Here is a 16792-nt window from a genome sequence, read left to right as displayed (position 1 = left end):
AAAGCATGATGTTTCCACCCCCATGTTTCACAGTAGGTATGGTGTTCTTGGGATGCAACTCAGTATTCTTTTTCCTCCAAACACGACGAGTTAAGTTTATACCAAAATGGATACATGGATGATAGAGCAGAGGATGTCATTTGGTCATATGAAACCAAAATAGAACTTTTTGGTATAAACTCAACTCGTCGTGTTTGGAGGAAGAAGAATACTGAGTTGCATCCCAAGAACACCATACCTACTGTGAAGCATGGGGGTGGAAACATCATGCTTTGGGGCTGTTTTTCTGCTAAGGGGACAGGACGATTGATCCGTGTTGAGGAAAGAATGAATGGGGCCATGTATCGTGAGATTTTGAGCCAAAACCTCCTTCCATCAGTGAGATCTTTGAATGGTTGACCAAATACTTATTTCTCCACCATAATTTACAAATAAATTCTTTAAAATTCCTACAATGTGAATTCCTGGATTTTTTTTTCACATTCTGTCTCACAGTTGAAGTGTACCTATGATGAAAATTACAGACCTCTGTCATCTTTTTAAGTGGGAGAACTTGCACAATCGGTGGCTGACTAAATACTTTTTGCCCCACTGTATGTATATGTATGTGTATGTGTATATATATATATATATATATATATATATATATATATATATATATATATATATATATATATATATATATATATATATATATATATAACAGCCACAGACACTTCAATAAAATCCCCTAACGGGCAGTGAAACCTGCGAAACAGGCTTGTAGGGATGAAATAGCCTCTGTGTTTTTTCCTGACCTAATGTATATTTGTTATATTTATATTCCTACTATGGTACATTTTTAGTCTACTTTATATCTTTTGTTTTCGCCCACTTTTTGTACCCTTGTGAGCATTATCCTTTCCATCCTTATCCTCTCCATCCTTTGTAACTGAGCTACTGTGTGGAACAATTTTCCTTGTGAAAGTCTAAGTCGAAGCCCGCTTTGGCAATCTCTTCAATACAAGCATGCACAAAATGGCTGCCAGCTGGACAAAAATGAATGTACACACAGACCTGGTTCACACACAGAGGCATAAGTTGCACGATCAAATAGTTCGTAAATCGGAAAATTTGCAAACAAAAGGGTTCGTAAATCAAAGTTACACTGTATGTTCTCGTCTCAAATAAGGATTGCGAATGAGGAATTTGTGCTGCCATCAACGTTTTTCTTGCATGGCCGCAGGAATTGATAAGAGAATTGTTAACAAAAGTGGAAAATTAATCCCAGGAATCGAAACAATGGGAAGTGGTCCTCAAAAATAATTGGTTTTCAAGATATTTGAGAAATAAAAAGTTGAAAACAATAAAAATCCCCCAAATTTCTTCCATCCATTCATTTTCTACCGCTTATTCCCTTTAGGGTCGCGGTTGGGCGCCGGTGCCTATCTCAGCTACAATCGGGCAGAAGGCGGTGCACACCCTGGACAAGTCGCCACCTCATCGCAGGGCCAACACAGATAGACAACATTCACACTCACATTCACAGACTAGGGCCAATTTCTTTAACAGTCTTAATTCCCTGAAGAGGACCACTGACCTTATCGTTGAGCTGATTCTGTAGGGCTTCTGCAGTCTTTACGCCGCTCTCCCTCTCACTGGCCAATGAGGTTTGAACCCGCTCGAGCTCCTCCTCCCGAGCGGCTAGCTCTGTCTCTGTTTTGGACAAGGACTCAACCAGTGCCGCTTTCTCAGATTCCAGGGCGGCCAGCTGCGTGCCGAGAGCCTCGCTTGACTGCAAAACAATAAAAATGAAGGATGTGTTGAAAATACCGGGCAAGTAAACAATTGAGCAGCAGCGCGATTAGTTAGGAAGCCGTGATTAGAACAATATGCGGTGGCCGTGACCTGTCAAAATGTTGTAATTTATGATACAAGTGACCTCCGACGTTGACAACAAAGCCTTGTTCTAGTTCACAACTTGGCAGATGGTCACCAAAAGAGTTTGAGTGGAGGTTATGTCCACAACCTAACACAAAAAAGCCAAGTTGTAGTTGTGCAACTTGGCAACGCAAACTATGGCAACAGTGTGACCTTTCACCAGATCCTGTGTGCAGGAAGTTTGTGCGTCTAGAAGGGGGTCGTCAACACCGTTCAGCACTCTGTGGCGTGAGCTCATGGCAAGTAACGACGTAATGAAGAAAAATGTGGGGGAAAAATCTAAAAATGTATTCTTAGGGGCAAAGCATAAGGAGATCTGCGACAGTGCAGGCACACAAGAAATAAAATGAGGGTGTGTATGTGACTGTACAGATTAGCAAGATGGATGAAGAGTTAACGAGGATTGGCTTCAAAAATAGAAAGATTGAGTGGGAGGCTGAAAGATGGATGAGTGGGAAAGGGAACAGGCAAACCTCTGGAAGTCTGCATGAATTCAGACCTTATTGAAGCTGCAGTATGTAACCTACTTGAAATAAAACATTTCTAAACCTAAAAAGACCCTGAGAATGGCATATGTTTAAAGGAGTGTCCCAATCCGATATCGATATGTGCAAAAACCAGGTATCGGATGATATCGGTTTACATCTAAAATCTCTGATACAAGCAGTCCTGCTACGTGTTTAATTGTGCAAAGCAGGACAGTCAGGTAACGTCTAAATGTTTTCCAATTAGCACACAAATAAATGATTAATGGGTTGTACTTGTATAGCGCTTTTCTACCTTCAAGGTACCGTATTTTCCGCGCTATAAGCCGCACTTAAAAACCAAAAATGTTCTCAAAAGATGACAGTGCGGCTTATAACCCGGTGCGCCTTATATATGTATTAATATAAATATTTATTTTCATAGAGTTTAGGTTTCGCAACTACGGTAAACAGCCGCCATCTTTTTTCCCCGTAGAAGAGGAAGCGCTTCTTCTTCTACGGTAAGCAACCGCCAAGGTAAGCGCCCGCCCACCTGGAAAGAGGAAGTGCTTCTTCTTCTACGGTAAGCACCCGCCCACCTGGAAAGAGGAAGCGCTTCTTCTTCTACGGTACGCAACCGCCAAGGTAAGCACCCGCCCCCGTAGAAGAAGAAGCGCGCGGCTAATCCGAATTCAAACTCAAGGCAATAAGTCACGCAGAAGAACACGGAAATAGAGCAGCAGCGAGAGAATTGAACATAAATGAATCAATGGTGCTTAGGTGGAGGAAGCAACAAGATGACCTGCGCCAAGTAAAGAAGACAACACAGAGTTTGAGGGAACAAAGCAAGATGGCAACAGTTGGAGGACAAACTCGAGCAGCAAGCAGAAGTGTCAGCACCATCACTATTCCAATGACGGCAACAGCGCTAGCAAGCTAACTTCACTTGGATGATTTTAAAAGGTGGTGCTTCTTGGTGTTTCCGCTTCATGAAAAGACGCAATCTCTCCATCCGCACACGGACTACTATTTCACAGCAACTGCCAAAAGACTTTCAAGAAAAGCTGGCTACTTTCCGCGCATATTGTAAAAACAAGATAGCTGAAAAAAGATCCGGCCAGGAAGGCAGGATTCATGGAACTGCCGGACAGCAACAGCGACACTGACTCTGATGACTTCGACAAGACGGAGCCCGCCATTTTGGATGCCGTATTCGCCCAATTTTTTAATTCAGACACCGAAGAAGAAAAATTCGAGGGATTTATGGATGAGGAATAACTTCTGAAGGTGAGCTTTAAATGTTTATTTTGTGTGCTGTGACATTAACGTTCGAGCAAAGTTGAGTTATTGATGTTGCTATTGCTCTGCAATATTTTGAGTGTTACTATTGTTGTGATTGCACATTCGCACACTGGTTTGTTGTATTATTAAAGTTTGACTGACCTATCGGACTGTTTTTTTGACATTCCCTTTAGCGCAGCGTGGGCGCGGCTTATGACCCGGTGCGGCTTATAGGTTTACAAAGTTTTTAAATATGCCATTCATTGAAGGTGCGGCTTATAACACGGGGCGGCTTATAGCGCGGAAAATACGGTACTCAAAGCGCTTTGACACTACTTCCACATTTACCCATTCACACACTGATGGAGGGAGCTGCCATGCAAGGCGCTAGCTAACCAGCGCCCATCAGGAGCAAGGGTGAAGTGTCTTGCTCAGGACACAACGGACGTGACGAGGTTGGTACTAGGTGGGGATTGAACCAGGGACCCTCGGGTTGCGCACGGCCACTCTGCCAAGGTTGTTTTTCTCTTGCATTTCAGTCATTTACAAAAAGGTAAACATGGTAGGCAATCAGCTAAAACCTATGTGTCAAAGTCAAGGCCCGAATGAATTATCTATGGCCCCCGGGATATTTATATAGTATTAGAACCGGCCCGCAGGCCACAGCCGCCTGCTGCTGTTTTGCACGCACCAATACTCCATCAGTGTTGGCGCTAGGAATTTTCAAAATGGGGTCCCAGGGATCCCATCAAGTCATAAAAATGGGGTCCCACAGTAAATTTTTGGGGTCCCACTTTTTTGTAACCGATTTGAAAACAAATGACGAGTGTATGCATTATCCTGTTATATCTCACATTTTATATTGTGTTTTGGAAAAAGGTTGTCATAAATGTTACTTGATTCATTAAAAATATATATTTAAAAGAAAACACATTTTTAAGCATATTAATTTATTCAGTTAGAAACATTCATTCACTTTCTTCTTTTATTCATGGATCTAAACTTTACCACTGCCGGTATTTTTTTCTATATTTTTATTGTATTATTATCAGAATGTGTTTGCTCTATTTTTGTCCCAAGTAAGACAAAGAAAACAATCTGAAGTTGTCTGTATTTTTTTTTTGTTTTAATGCCATGATTTTAAGAGTCCTGCCCACGTCTGCGCAAATTTTTCCTCCATGCGCTCCCTGAGCTAAAATTAGTTTGACACCTCTGGGCTAAAAGAAGCTAGCAGCTACACAACAGCTGAGCACATGATATCACACAAACAAGACATGTATAATAAGCACCTTACAATAGCGCAGTCTAACACAAAATATTGGTAAATATAAACAAGTATCAAATAATTATGTATTACTTACATACAAAGTCTCAAGGGTAGAAGCTTATTTAAAATTATCCAGTAACAAATGTGTCCGCAAATCTCTTTCCGTGTCTGTCCCTGACTCCCGCATTTCAGGCCGCTCTGGTAACACACTGTGGAAACGCTCCACACCCACATTGCTCTGTGCCTCGTCTGAGCTGCTGTAACTTAGATTGCCATAGTAACTAGTGTATCATGCAAAAGCGCACATTCCAACCCCATTTAAATACTTTGTATAGTTCAAGACTTCCAGTAATTTAAAAACTTCACTGCACATTATAATGGCAGTTACAGTTCCCATTTTAAAGATTAGAAAAATTATTTGGGAATGTCCGGCGGGCCGGATTGAAAAGCTTAACGGGCCGCATCCGGCCCTCTGGTCTTAATTTGCCCAGGTCTGCTCTACACCAATGAAGAATTAAACCACAAGAGTAAATATTGTTGAATTATTACCTCTCTAAAACTGTCCAAAATGAGGTAAGAATATAAAAAATATTTTTATCAGCTCTTGTATTGGATCTAATTAGATTGCACCAATGTACTCAGAGTCAGAGTTGATGTAAAACTTGTATTATCAGCTGATATTATTGCTAAATATCCAGGGAAATATGTGAGAATATTCTAAAAGTGGACATGCATGGTTACAGCATTCCACCGGGCCCCATACTGTGGTTTTAATACTGCATATGCACCATAACAACAAAACTGATTAAATTTGTTCTTATGTAAACACTGACTGGCCATGACTTTATGACCTCCCTGCATGATCCAATATGGATCATAAACCCTGCCTTTACAACTGCACCGTAGATACAGCCATCTTTGTGATGCAGTGCAATAGGATATTTGTCTAATATTATAAATATTTAATGAAGCTAAAAGGAGTCCAAATGAATTTGTGATCTGAGCTCTATGTACAGTGACAGATAGATGACTATGCATCATAGTAGCCCCCATCATCGCATTTGTGATTAGGTCAGCATTGGTGACTCAGAAGATGGAGAGCAATGATAAAAAGGACAGCAGATAAGATACTTGTAATAATGTAATATCACTGTGAGGACAGACCTGTTGTGACGAGGCCATGACGGTTTTGATGGAGTCCAGCTCCGCCCTGCTGGACAGCAGCTCTCTCTGCATCTCCTCAAGGTGCTCCCTCTGCTTTTGTTCCTGGATTACCAAAAAGTCACGAAAGATAACTCACACAAGCCTATATGAACATAAAACTTAAACATTTGAAGTCAAACTCTGTACTAGGGATGTTCCGATCAGGGTTTTAGATTGTCGATGTCGATCATACATGAGTGAGATCGGCCGATATCAATATTGATCCAATTAATTAACAGTACATTTTTCAATGTATTAATGGTGAGTGCTATTGACAGTGTAACAATATCAACGGAATATTTAAACTACTTTATTCTTATCTTTTCATACATACAATCGTCAATAGTACACAATAACTAAACAAAAGCGAAAATTACTTCCTCCAGCACTTAATATTCTCCCATATTTTGTTACAGCCTTATTCCAAAATGGAATACATTTTTTGTCCTCAAAATTCTACAGTCATACCTCATAATGAAAACGTGATTTATTTTTTTTACAAATTTATCTACAAAAAAAAAAGCCATATTAGTAAGTATTCACAGCTTTTGCTCAATACTTTGTTGATGCACCTTTAGCAGCAATTGCAGCCTATAGTCTATCTGAATAGGATGCCACAAACTTGGCACACCCATATCCGGGCAGTTTCACCCATTCCTTTTTTGCTTATTCCTCTTTACGACACCCCTCGAGGTTGAATTTGAAGTGTTGGTTTTCGTCCAGGATGTCTTTGTACATTGCTGCATTCATCTTTCCCTCTATCCTGACAAATGTCCCAGTTCTTGCCGCTGAACACCACCCCCACAGCATGATGCTGCCACCACCATGTTTCACTAGGGATTGTATTACCCTGGTGATGAGCGGTGCCTGGTTTCCTCCAAACATGATGCCTGGCATTCAAGCCAAAGAGTTCAATCTTCCTCTCATCAGACCAGAGAATTTTGTTTCTCATGGTCTGAGAGTCTTGTAGGTGCAGGTTGACAAACTTTTTACGAAGAAATGTCTTTCGTCTGGCCACTCTACCATACAGGCCTGATTTGTGGATCGCTGCTGTGATGGTTGTCCTTCTTGAAGGTTCTCCTCTCAACAGACAAATCATGTTCTTGTTTGCCTCTCTAAATAGACTAAGATGGATGCAGCAATGTACAAAGACATCCGGGATGAAAACTGACAGTTCTTATTTGACCTAATGGAGCTTGAGAGGTGCTGCAGAGGAATGAGCGAAACTGCCCAAAGATAGGTGTGCCAAACTTGTGGAATCGTATTCAAAAAGACTTAAGGCTGTAATTTCTGCCAGATGTGCACCAACAAAGTGAAAAAAATAGTTTTCATTGTTAGTATGGGGTATTGGCTGTAGAATTTTGAGGACAAAAATATATTTATTCCATTTTGGAATAAGGCTGTAACATAACAAAAGGCAGGAAAAGTGAAGTGCTGTAAATACTTTTCGTATGCACTCAGTACATTTTTGTACTGAAAGTCCTCAATTATTCCTTGAGTTTAAAAAAATAAAAATATCAACCTTATCACTCGAGTATCAATCATATACTGATATTATCCTTGGTATCGACGCCACCAAACCTCCCCTTATGTGTTGTGTACTGTCTATGACAATGTGTTGACACACCAAAAGTTGTTATATTATCCTTTCTCTAGACTCTTATTAATATAATTGTTAATTTCTTGTTATTAATTACTTACTTTCTACTGCAACGCACTTCTATACACCCTTATTAAGTTCATTTAGCACACTGTGCCTGGAGACACATTATTCATATATATATTTTTATATATATATATTATATATATACAGTAGCCGCTTGTCAGCCGGGCTAATAAATTAAATACAGTGTCAGCCAAAGGGGATCGGCGTTGGTGATCGCTATTATATCACGATTACATACTTTTTTGCGATAACCGTTCGAAACTGAATGGCGGCCGTTTAAGCCGCACATCCTTACTTTGTAACCGTGTTTTAGTCACTCACAAGCTTTACCTGTCTGCCTGCGGCCTCCTGGGCGGCCTTCACCTTGTCCTGCATCTCTTTCCTCACTGCGTCCACTTCATCCTGCGCTGCCCGAGCCACCGTCATCTGCCGGGTCACCTCTGCATTCTACAGGCACACACAAAAACATGTGCAAACAGAAACTACAGTCAGACACATTCCAAGCATGCTACACAAAGTAAGAGTTGTTGTTTTTTTTACCTTCCTCAGTAAGTCTGCATGACTTTGCACCAGCTCGGTGTACTTCTCCTTTAGCTTGGTGTAGCGCTGCTCATTAGCCTGGGCTTTTTCTGCAAAATGACAGACGGCAATCACTTTACATACCGTTTGTGTTCAAACAACTGTTATAGCTTGACATCAGACATCAAATCAGAAATTAGCGCAGTGTACACTACACAAGGTTGGGTACCGAAACTCAGCTCCATAATAGCAACAGTGCTGACTTAAGCGCTAGTAACCCCATCTGTAAAAATGGCTATTTGTGACTCATTTAGAAAGGAAAGTAATGCAAACTTGGCCACATGCAACAAGGTGATATTTTGCAGGTAATATCTTGTTAGTAATGTAGCATCCCAACAGGCATACAGAGTCTGACGTTCTTTTTAAATTTAATGGCGAACGGAACAACCCAATGGTAGTGCTCAGTTGCAACACTGCAGAGGTTTTGCAATAGTGCCTAAAATCAGCCTCCTGCGATATACTTTTGGCAGGTAAATGATAATAGAATATACTATGCAATTTCCAGTTGAATTATTTGTATAATATTTTCCATGATTTAACATGCTTCTATCTACACTTCTGTTAAAAAGTAATAGGCACTTACTCTTCTATTGGTTTTGTACTTTACATTGGTCTTACTCAATATTACAAATTTGGGTATAAATCCAATATCAAGTAGTTGGAGGGGCAGTATTGGTCATACCAATGCTGACACTTAAAATTTGCAAGATCATTGGCTGAATGGATAAATACATTATTGATCCCAGGGGGAAAATTCAGATTTACAGCACAATTCCGTTCAAGATTAGACAAACAATATACAGGGAGACCAAGGAAGAACGCGGACGGTGCAGCCAATTACAGCGCTCCTCAAAATGTAGGAAAAAAGGTGAGCGCTGGGTGGAAGAGAAGTGTAAAAAAGGTCGATCTCAGATTGAGCTCTTGGGGAGCGGCTCCAGATTAAGGCCATTAAAAAAACTTGATAGGCATAAACACATATAAACATATTACACTAGGGCTAGGTTATACGACTGAAAACTGTATCATAGTATCATCATAGTATATGTTTTTTATATTGATAGATATCGATAATTATTGATATGTTTCTGACTTATCTAAGCCGGCAAATAAATACAGTACTTGAATTTCCAATTTACCAAGGAGGCTATTTATCAGTGGAGAAGGTGTCTAGTAGCCAAGCAGGTTGAGCGCAGCTAACAAGTAAATGCGATTTGAAGTTGGTTTAAGTTTTGAGACACTAGATGGCAGTAGTGTATAAGCTATAGAACTCTACACGGAGTAGTTTGGGAAGCTACTCGTTAAACCGACACATTGTAAGTGTCAGGGTGTTGCCGCAATGTCTGCATTAAAACCAACAAAACTAAAGACAAGTTTCTGTTATTGAGTTGTTATATCAAGATATCACAGTTTCTCTTCTTACTCCATGCAAAGAATCCACAGAAAGACGGCACGTGATTGGCTGTTTGCGCGTTCCTCCCATTGCTCAGTGACATTTCCTGTTTCCTGGGTTCCAAGAGCACGAGTCACTTCATGCAACGAATCTTGCTTCATAATTTCTGTTTTCTTACGACCCAAAAATATGAATATATATCGAATGTTTTATTGAACACATTTTATATTGATATCAATTATGTGTCTATCGCAATACATATATATTTATATATCGTTTTATCGGGGCGGTATAGCTTGGTTCCCGGTTCCATCCTCGCTTCCGCCATCCTAGTCACTGCCGTTGTGTCTTTGGGCAAGACACTTTACCCACCTGCTCCCAGTGCCACCCACACTGGTTTGAATGCCCATCCATCCATTTTCTACTGCTTGTCCATTTTTTGAGGTCGCGGGGGTAAGGCGAGGTATACCCTGGACAAGTCGCCACCTCATCACAAGGCCAACACAGATAGACAGACAACCCTCAGACTTACATTCACACACTAGGGCCAATTTAGCGTTGCCAATCAACCTATCCCCAGGTTCATGTCTTTGGAGGTGGGAGGAAGCCGGTGGGAACCCACGCAGTCACGGGGAGAACATGCAAACTCTACACAGAAAGATCCCGAGCCTGGGTTTGAACTCAGGACCTTCGTATTGTGAGGCACATGCTGTAACCCCTGTTCCACAGTGCTGCCAAATAATATTGGTACTGGCTAAGTTACAATTACCTTAGCCAATATCTAAGTTAAATGTAACTTAGATATTGGGTTTCACTATGTAAAGCGCTATATAAATATAAATATAATTCACACATTATCGGCCCACCCCTATGTTACACAAAAAGGGGGGGTGGATCGCTACAGCGGTAGGCTGCTGACATCTGAGCGCGCCACCTCCTATCTCTCCAGAGGGTTTAAGCCGAAGCAAAGGTGCGGGGTGGAGGTAGGGTGTGTGAGTGTGCATATGGCCAGTATCCAGGGTGTAGGTGATGTTGTGTCTATAGGCCTGGAGTCTGTCTCTGCAGGCGTTACGAGCAAAGTTCAACTCCCAGGTATTGTTGAAGAAAGAGCGGCCATCACTTTGATGTCCTTCAGTGGATGTTTTCAAAACAGCCTTCTTCTGTTGTGAGCAGCGTCAAGGCCATTTGAGGGAGTCAAATCGTAAATAAGGATTGTTGTTTTCCAAGCAAGCAGACATTTCAGTGGCTTGTTTGATCTAAACTTCCACGCTGGCTCTCACATTAATCATATTTCGCATTTAAGTAAACCTTTCAATGATATGATCCAACTTACGATTCAGTTCTGTAATCATCACAGCCCGCGTTCCAACAGCCCGACCCAGTGCGACGGGCAGCCTTTGGGCAATTTCAACTGCCGCCATCGTCTTCCGAATTTGACGATACACCAAAGCAATGCCCAGACCAATCAGCAGATTTCCTGCGATCACAGTTCCAAGTAGATAGATGTCTTCCACGTCCTCCACGGAAAGCATCGAAAGGCACAATATTCTCCATCTCTCCCACGGGTCTCTCACGTACCCAGCAGCAAACGTTCCGTCAGGGCAACCGGTTTCCGCCAAACCTCTTTTCCTCGTCGAGAATATTTTGTCAATTGAGTCGAGAGACCAGCTTATCAATTCCATGTTTGGGTGTTAAGTTTTCGGACGCTAACGCAGAAAAAGCGTCTCCTCAAAGTACACACAGGACAAAAAAAGCGAGCGGGGATACACAGGGAGGGGAGAGGAATGCGACCGCCTTCACCAAGCACCAAGGGAGGAATTTTGCCTCAAGGATGGAGGTGTAACAATATCAATTGAATATTTCAATCATATTTTACTATTGGCTCCTTTGATTTTTGCCCTTAAAGCCCTCCTGTGTCCAGGGGCTTTATTTCCCGAGTTTGTAAACAATACCAAAAACGACAAAAGATTTTGTGATAGTAAAAAGTATCTATCTAATCACAGTAGTATCGACCATATACTGATACCATACTTAGTATTGTTACTATTGATATTGGTATAAAGCCGCTCACCCTGTTTACTTACAAGAACTCAAGCTCAGTGGTTAGCATGGCTTATTGCAACGTAGAATGTTTAGCTATTCCTCGTCCTCCAGTGATAATGGTACGTGGTGGAAACTCAGTTTATTTGCTGCCATGGAGGTGAGAATTGCTGATTAGAAGTGGCTTCGCGCTGTGGAGGGACATTAGATGCGAGCGAAGACGCTACATTGTGCTGAAGCCGCGGTTGTTCTGATAGCCCTATCAAATTTGCGGGACAAAGCTGGAATATGTCACCAACATGCATTATCACAATATAACGAAAGTATTAAAAGCTCTACTGTCGACCAAATGTATATAATTTGTATCATATATCTCGCACAACCCTATTCTCACCACAACAACACAACACTTCCACATGCACCAGTCATGGTCACGTTAGCGAGGTGCAATTACGAACCTCGAAATTCTGAACATCAACATTACAAGACAAGTGAGTCGTTTTATCTGTATAATTGAAGTACTTAAATCACTCTTCTGTTCAAATTTCACATCACATTTACATAAAAACATAAAAGTACTGTATTGTTTAACAAAAAGTGTGTGTTTTCCATTTTTTATTTACTGTACCAATTCAGGAACCTTTGAAGGGGAACTGCACTTTTTTCTGGAATGCTGCCTATCATTCACAATCCCTGTGTAGTATATCAACGCTTTTTTTTTTCATGCATTGTAAGTCGTAAAATAGGGAAAGTACGAGGAGGCGAACAATGCAGCTAATTAGAGTACAATATTCGGCTCATAAAACCCTTTAAATAAAACATCCAAAAACCGCCAACAATACTCCATTTACATCTTGTGACCTGAATATTACATAAGTATTAGGGATATTGTTACTATAAATGCTACCACAGACTATCTACTTTTAGCCGTGCCATAAACAACTGGCTTAGGCTGCTATATTGACATATTGCGTGGGTGAGCTGCTGCATCACATCTGAGTTGGTGAAAGTCAATTCTAGATTATAAATTATGCCTCTCACCTGGATAGAAGAACTATGAGGTCATAAATAGAGAAGTTGGTTAACTTTGACGATTAACGTAGAAACGGAGATGTCGAGAAAGAAAATAGAGTAAAAGTACAGATACATCACAAATATCAGCACAAATGTAAACCATACCCATTTCAAAGACTATATGCACAGAAAAGGAACTGCATAGGTTTACCGTTATAATTTAAAGTAGTAACAAAGCCCATTGAATTGGGTTTCCTTGTTTGTGAGTAATGTGTCTCGTCTACTTTATTACATGGTATATTTGTCAGCGTTTACCAATCTTCCAGTGTGGTCAGGGTAATGAAATATAGGCACCTTGCTTATAGCCTTACTTTCTATCTCAGTCAGACTCCGCTGTTCTTTCTCCGTGTCCTCTCTGACCCTCCTCAGGTCATCAAGCTCGGCCTTCAGGAACTCGCTCTCCCCTGCTGCCTGTAGCCTCAGGTGGCTCTGCTCCGCAAGCTCCGCCTCCAGCTCATTGACACGCCCCCTCAATGCCTGACATAATCGTCCACTCTGGTAGTGAGAGGTAGGAAGGAAAAGGGAAATAATCAATCATGTGCGTAAAATAGGTAGTTCAAGGCTGGACGATTATTTTTTTACCTCCAGTCGGAATGATTCCAACTCATCTTTAAGGGCTTGGATTTCCTTGGTCAGCTGTTCAATAAGTCGGTCTCTAGGGGATACAGAAATAAAGCAACGGTCTATGAAAAGTTGTATACATATTTCTAATAAAATGAGTGTGTTCCATGAGAAATACAGCTGAATCATAGAATAAAGGGGTTCTTTTCATCTATGAAGTGGGAGAAGAAATGTACATTTCTCCTCTGTAGGTTAAAAACATAGAAAAAACTTTTCTTATGATGTGTTGATAATATGGTGTGTATATATATATATATATATATATATATATATATATATATATATATATACATACATACATATACACACGCACATATATACACACACACACACACACACACATTTAAATACATAGATATATACACATAAATATATATATATACACATTTTTATACATATACATATATATACATACACACGCACATATACACACACACATTTATATACATACACATTTAAATACATACATATATACACATAAATATATAGATATATACACATATATATATATACATACACATAAATATATATAGATGTACATACACATATATATTTACTTAGACAGACTTTAATAATCCACAAGGAAAATACATACATACATACATACATATATATACTGTATATACACACACACACGTATATATTATATATATATATATATATATATATATATATATATATATATACATACATACACATATACACACGTGTGTGTGTATATATATATATATATATATATATATGTACGCACGCACACACACATTGATACAGATACAAAACACGTACTTATCATCCTTGCGCATTCCATTCTGATTGTTGAAGTTGAAGGGGTCGATTGCAGCGGAGGTGCCAAACAGGTCGTCAAACTTGGTCTCCAAAGGAGCCTAAGAATATAAAATAAGTAGAGCTGTCAAAAATAACGAGTTATCTACTATTGAATTAATCATTTATATGTGCAGATTAATCACACCATTTATTTTGACTTTACATGCCCCTTTACCATTGTTAAACGGCCAGAAATCAGGCCAATGTATAAATGGAAATAAATAAATACAATAAAAGAAAAGTGAATAAATAATTAAATTAAATTAAAATAAAATAAACATATAATAATAAAATTAAGTTTGATGCATACAAACATCTGTGCAAAGATGAGTTTGGTGACTGCTGGCAAATTTCACTCCAAAATACACCCTGACTAGACTTTTTATACAAGTTTTGAACAAATAAGTACCAAACATTCAAATAAAACCTTTAAAAAGATGTTCCTGTACAACAATAAAATTGCATTTGTGTCCAAATATTACGGTCCTTTTTAAGTTTATTTAAATTATGCAAGCAAGTAATCCAAATTCAAGAGTGTGATTAATCTGATATTAAAAAAAATTAGGTATGTTAATAAGCAGACTTGGAATGCGGTCTACTGTACAGAATTAAAACTACAAGCTACATTAACAGAAAGTCCCATTATAATGTGTTTATGAGCGAGGGTGAATAGGTAACAACAAATCTAGCTGTGGCGGTCAAAATGTATTTATGACAGAATGTATGGGAAACACTGAGTTATCATTTAATATGAATAAATAAAAGTTGTACCAAATATGCACAGGTTTAAAAACAAAAAAAGAACCTACATATTACCAGTTATAGTTAGATGTTTTTGTTTGTATTTACCGGCAGGACGGGGACGTCTGTGTCCACCAGGTCTTCGGTTTCTACCAGATGTTCCGACTCTGGTGAAGACGACTCGGCCGGGATCACGACCACGGGGCTGATGTGCTCCGACAAGGCGGACGCACGTAGGAAGTTTGGCGGATTCTGAAAGAAAACATTTCATTTACAGTGTTATTTATTTAGGATGTTGGTGCACAATTTACAAATACATGCTTTGAATTGTCTATTAATCCCTTCTGTAACCTGAGGGTGCATGCCAGCACCTCAGTGCACAAAACACACGAGTCAATAAAGACAGACTTGGATGAGTACTTGCCCTGACCTCAACCCCATTAAGGGGTGGGTGCCAAATTCTTTACTTTTATTTAGGCACCGACTGAATTTCGTCTGTACTACCGGGTATGGATTCACTGGAATCAAAGCGTGCCATATTTTGATACCTTTGTTTGCTAAACACTGGCTCACTTAACTCCCTCTAAGTCAGTGGTTCTCAAATGGGGGTATGCGTAGCCCTGGGGGTACTTGAAGGTATGCCAATGGGTACGTGAGATTTTTTTAAAATATTCTAAAAATAGCAACAATTTAAAAATCCTTTATAAATATATTTATTGAATAATACTTCAACAAAATATGAATGTACGTTCATAAACTGTGAAAAGAAATGCAACAATGCAATATTCAGCATTGACAGCTAGATTTTTTGTGGACATGTTCCATAAATATTGATGTTAAAGATTTATTTTTTTGTGAAGAAATGTTTAGAATTAAGTTCATAGAGATCCAGGTGGATCTCTATTACAATCCCCAAAGAGGGCACTTTGAGTTGATGATTACTTCTATGTGTAGAAATCTTTATTTATAATTGATTCACTTGTTTATTTTTCAACAACTTTTTTGTTATATCTTTTTTTCCCAAATAGTTCAAGAAAGACCACTAAAAATTAGCAATATTTTGCACTGTTATACAATTTAATAAATCATAAACTGATGCCTTAGTGCTGTATTTTACTTCTTTATCTCTTTTTTTCAACCAAAAATACTTTGCTCTGATCAGGGGGTACTTGAATTAAAAAAAAATTCACAGGGGGTACATCACTGACAAAGGTTGAAAACCACTGCTCTTATTAATGCTGCAATTGTCAACACCAACAAAGCAAGTATGTCTGGTAGAAAACGCTGGAAAGTAAAGTAAGGCTCCACTCCTCCAAAATGTGCCAGGTTGATGCTAATCTACATTGGATTTGTACATAGAAATGCTACTGTTAGTATGAACGATTTTACATGGCGACTTCAACACCTCCAAATGTAATCATGAAACCTACACTGAAGATGAATATTACAATTAAACAGCTGGTGCGTAATAGGCACAATGCTTACAGTCCAAACACTTTGTAGGGGGCAACAAAACACATTCTGCTTCATGAAAAAATAAAGCTACTTCCTAGCTAATCGTTAGTCTATATACTACAGAACTGCCATCTAATGTCTTGGAAGTGCAACTGCATTGCAAATGTGATGACTGTATTATGTTGATAGTATATATTTATACCATGAATTGATTAACGTGGACCCAGACTTAAACAAGTTCAAAAACTTTTCAGGGTGTTACCATT

General features: G+C 39.4%; 1 protein-coding gene across 1 annotated transcript in view; it reads right to left on the bottom strand.

The window, feature by feature from the left end:
• hip1 (huntingtin interacting protein 1) overlaps positions 1–16792 on the bottom strand; it is a 114471-nt gene that overhangs the window by 24313 nt on the left and 73366 nt on the right. Inside the window, exons 11-18 of the mRNA XM_061919079.1 lie at positions 15180–15323; positions 14292–14389; positions 13467–13539; positions 13196–13379; positions 8342–8430; positions 8132–8248; positions 6097–6198; positions 1580–1774 (exon numbers count right to left, since the gene is read on the bottom strand). Coding sequence (XP_061775063.1) covers positions 1580–1774; positions 6097–6198; positions 8132–8248; positions 8342–8430; positions 13196–13379; positions 13467–13539; positions 14292–14389; positions 15180–15323 — 1002 coding nt within the window. The remainder of the gene's footprint in view (positions 1–1579; positions 1775–6096; positions 6199–8131; positions 8249–8341; positions 8431–13195; positions 13380–13466; positions 13540–14291; positions 14390–15179; positions 15324–16792) is intronic.

Source organism: Nerophis ophidion, linkage group LG13, assembly GCF_033978795.1.
Source record: "Nerophis ophidion isolate RoL-2023_Sa linkage group LG13, RoL_Noph_v1.0, whole genome shotgun sequence".
Classification (NCBI taxonomy): domain Eukaryota; kingdom Metazoa; phylum Chordata; class Actinopteri; order Syngnathiformes; family Syngnathidae; genus Nerophis; species Nerophis ophidion.
Note: the sequence above shows the minus strand (reverse complement) of the source record. Positions and strands in the feature narration are given on the sequence as shown.